Source organism: Nannospalax galili, unplaced genomic scaffold (genome assembly GCF_000622305.1).
Source record: "Nannospalax galili isolate Female #2095 unplaced genomic scaffold, S.galili_v1.0 scaffold786, whole genome shotgun sequence".
NCBI classification, from domain to species: Eukaryota; Metazoa; Chordata; class Mammalia; order Rodentia; family Spalacidae; genus Nannospalax; species Nannospalax galili.
The window spans coordinates 2567007-2569288 of NW_008355774.1; the positions used below are offsets into that span (position 1 = coordinate 2567007).

At 46.4% G+C, this 2282-nt stretch overlaps 1 protein-coding gene across 1 annotated transcript; it reads left to right on the top strand.

Annotated features, from left to right (window-relative positions):
* Nucleotides 1–286: 286 nt before the first annotated feature.
* Nucleotides 287–1168, top strand: LOC103750245 (uncharacterized protein C11orf24 homolog). Its single transcript, XM_008853277.1, is given in 1 exon segment — nt 287–1168. A coding segment is annotated over 1 exon segment (882 nt).
* The last annotated feature ends 1114 nt before the right edge of the window (nt 1169–2282 follow it).

The window sequence follows — 2282 nt, forward strand, 5'->3', positions numbered from 1 at the left end:
ACTAATACAACAGCCAGAAAACAGCCATGGTGACACTTGCTCCAGTCACATTGACCAAAAGGACTTCAACAGCCAGCCTGAACCCCACCATAGTCACAACAGAGGTGATAATACACAGGACGAATGTGACCACTCTGGCAACAACAGTACACAGTGCCACCCCCAGAACTCCTGTACCACCCACATTGCGAGGCCCCACATCCACAGGACAGACCCCACCTAGCCCACTGTTGGGCCTTCTTCCCTCAGCATACTCCATGCACAAGTACCAAGTACAGGTGTCAATATGTCATCAAGAACAGTGGTGGTGGCAACAGCAAGCCCACCTGTTCAGACTATGGCTGAGACTACCACAAACAGGAGCAGCCCGAGAAGTGCCCTGAGCCCTGTGGAAAACATACCCACTAACATTTCCACCATGAGCCCCAAACCCACCACAGGGCCCAAACCCACCACGGGACCCATACCCACCATGGGACCCATACCCACTGAGGGACCCAAACCCACTGTGGGACCAATATCCACCGTGGGACCCACACCCACCATGGGACCCACACCCACCACAGGGCCCCAAACACAACGTACCACCATTCAAGTGACATCGGACCAGCCAGTGCAAAGCACAACAGGTAGGTCCACACCCAGCCCCTCCAACAGCACCACCTCTGTGGTTTCAGTGTCCACCACACTGGTGACCACCACCCAGGCACAAACTAAGGAGCCAACTGCCAGCACACCAGTGCCTCCCATCAGTCCAGCCCCTGAGGTGGAGTCCACAGCCCCCACCACACAGCCAAGTCCTACATCACCTCCACAGGGCACTGGTGGGCCAGGTACATCCCAGACCCCAGAGTGGATAGAGACCAAAGCCACACCTGGTACTGCCTCTGTTGGACCCATACCTAAGCGCTCAGAGGATCCTCAGGTGCCAGCCACAGACTTGTGCTAACTCAGCACCCAAGGCCAGTACTTAGTGGTCACCACTGAGCCCCTGACCACATCCTTAGTGAACAGAACATTCCTCCTGGTAGTGCTTGTACTAGGGGTGACCCTCTTCATCATGGTCCTGGTGTTGTTTGCCCTGCAAGTTTCCAAAAGCTACAAGAAGAGGGATTACACACAGGTGGACTACCTTATCAATGGCATGTATGTTGACTCTGAGACGTGAGGCCAGCCTCTTCCAGGACCTCCATTTTGCCTCAGACCAAACCAAGTGCTTCCAGATCTCTATGGTGCAATTTAAGAGCCATGCCAGATGCTTAGACACATTTAATCACCATCAGATCAACTCCACCATCATGAAAGAGTTGCTGCTTTTTCATATTTATTTTTGTAATGATCATGTACATGGGAGCAGCTGGGGATTCTGTCGGTGGGGGGGTCTCTGGCCCATGTGGCCCCTGGCATGTGGAATCTTGACAGGAATTCAAAGCAATGATCACTCTCAAAAAAAAATAAATAAAAGTTTTCTCCATGTTAATTAGTAGAGGTGAAGCACATTACCACTGAAATCTACCCAATGATTTTATATCCATGCTCAGGTGGATCTCAGAAAGTAACCGACTATGACTAGTAATAATCAGATACATAGAGATTAGAGACACATGTGCAAACATCCAAGTGTTAGTAGCATTAAAAATGAGCTTTCCTGTATGAAACAGTATATTTTAAGATGAAATGGAGATCTTTTTTAAAGGTTAAAACCTCATCCAATTTTATGTCTTATAGGGTTTATACTGAGTTCAATATTATATAACTGTATTAATTCAACTGTGAACCTAAAAATTTACAACCAATATTGAAAGAGATGCATCTTTGCTCTGGAAATTGTAATTGTGTATGTTAATGTTGTAATGAAATGCTTCTTCTAATCATGTGGTTATTAAATAAATAATTTTTAAAAAACAATAAATAAAATATTTTTTAAATGGATAAGAAGGGGCTGGAGAGATGGCTCAGCGTTTAAGAGCACTGACTGCTCTTGCAGAGGACCCGGGTTCAATTCCCAGCACCCACATGGCAGCTACGAACCATTTTTTAACTCCAGTTCCAGGGGAATCCGATGCCCTCTTTCTGACCTCCATGGCATTGCACAACATGGGTGCACTCACACACATGCAGGCAACACACTCATACACACAAAATAAAACTAATAAAACATTTTTAAATGGATCAGAAACACCTTAAAAAGTACTCAACATCTTCAGTAATTTAGAGAAATGCAGATAAAAAACACTTTAAGATTCCATCTTACCGCAGTCAGACTGGCTAAGAGCAGGAGA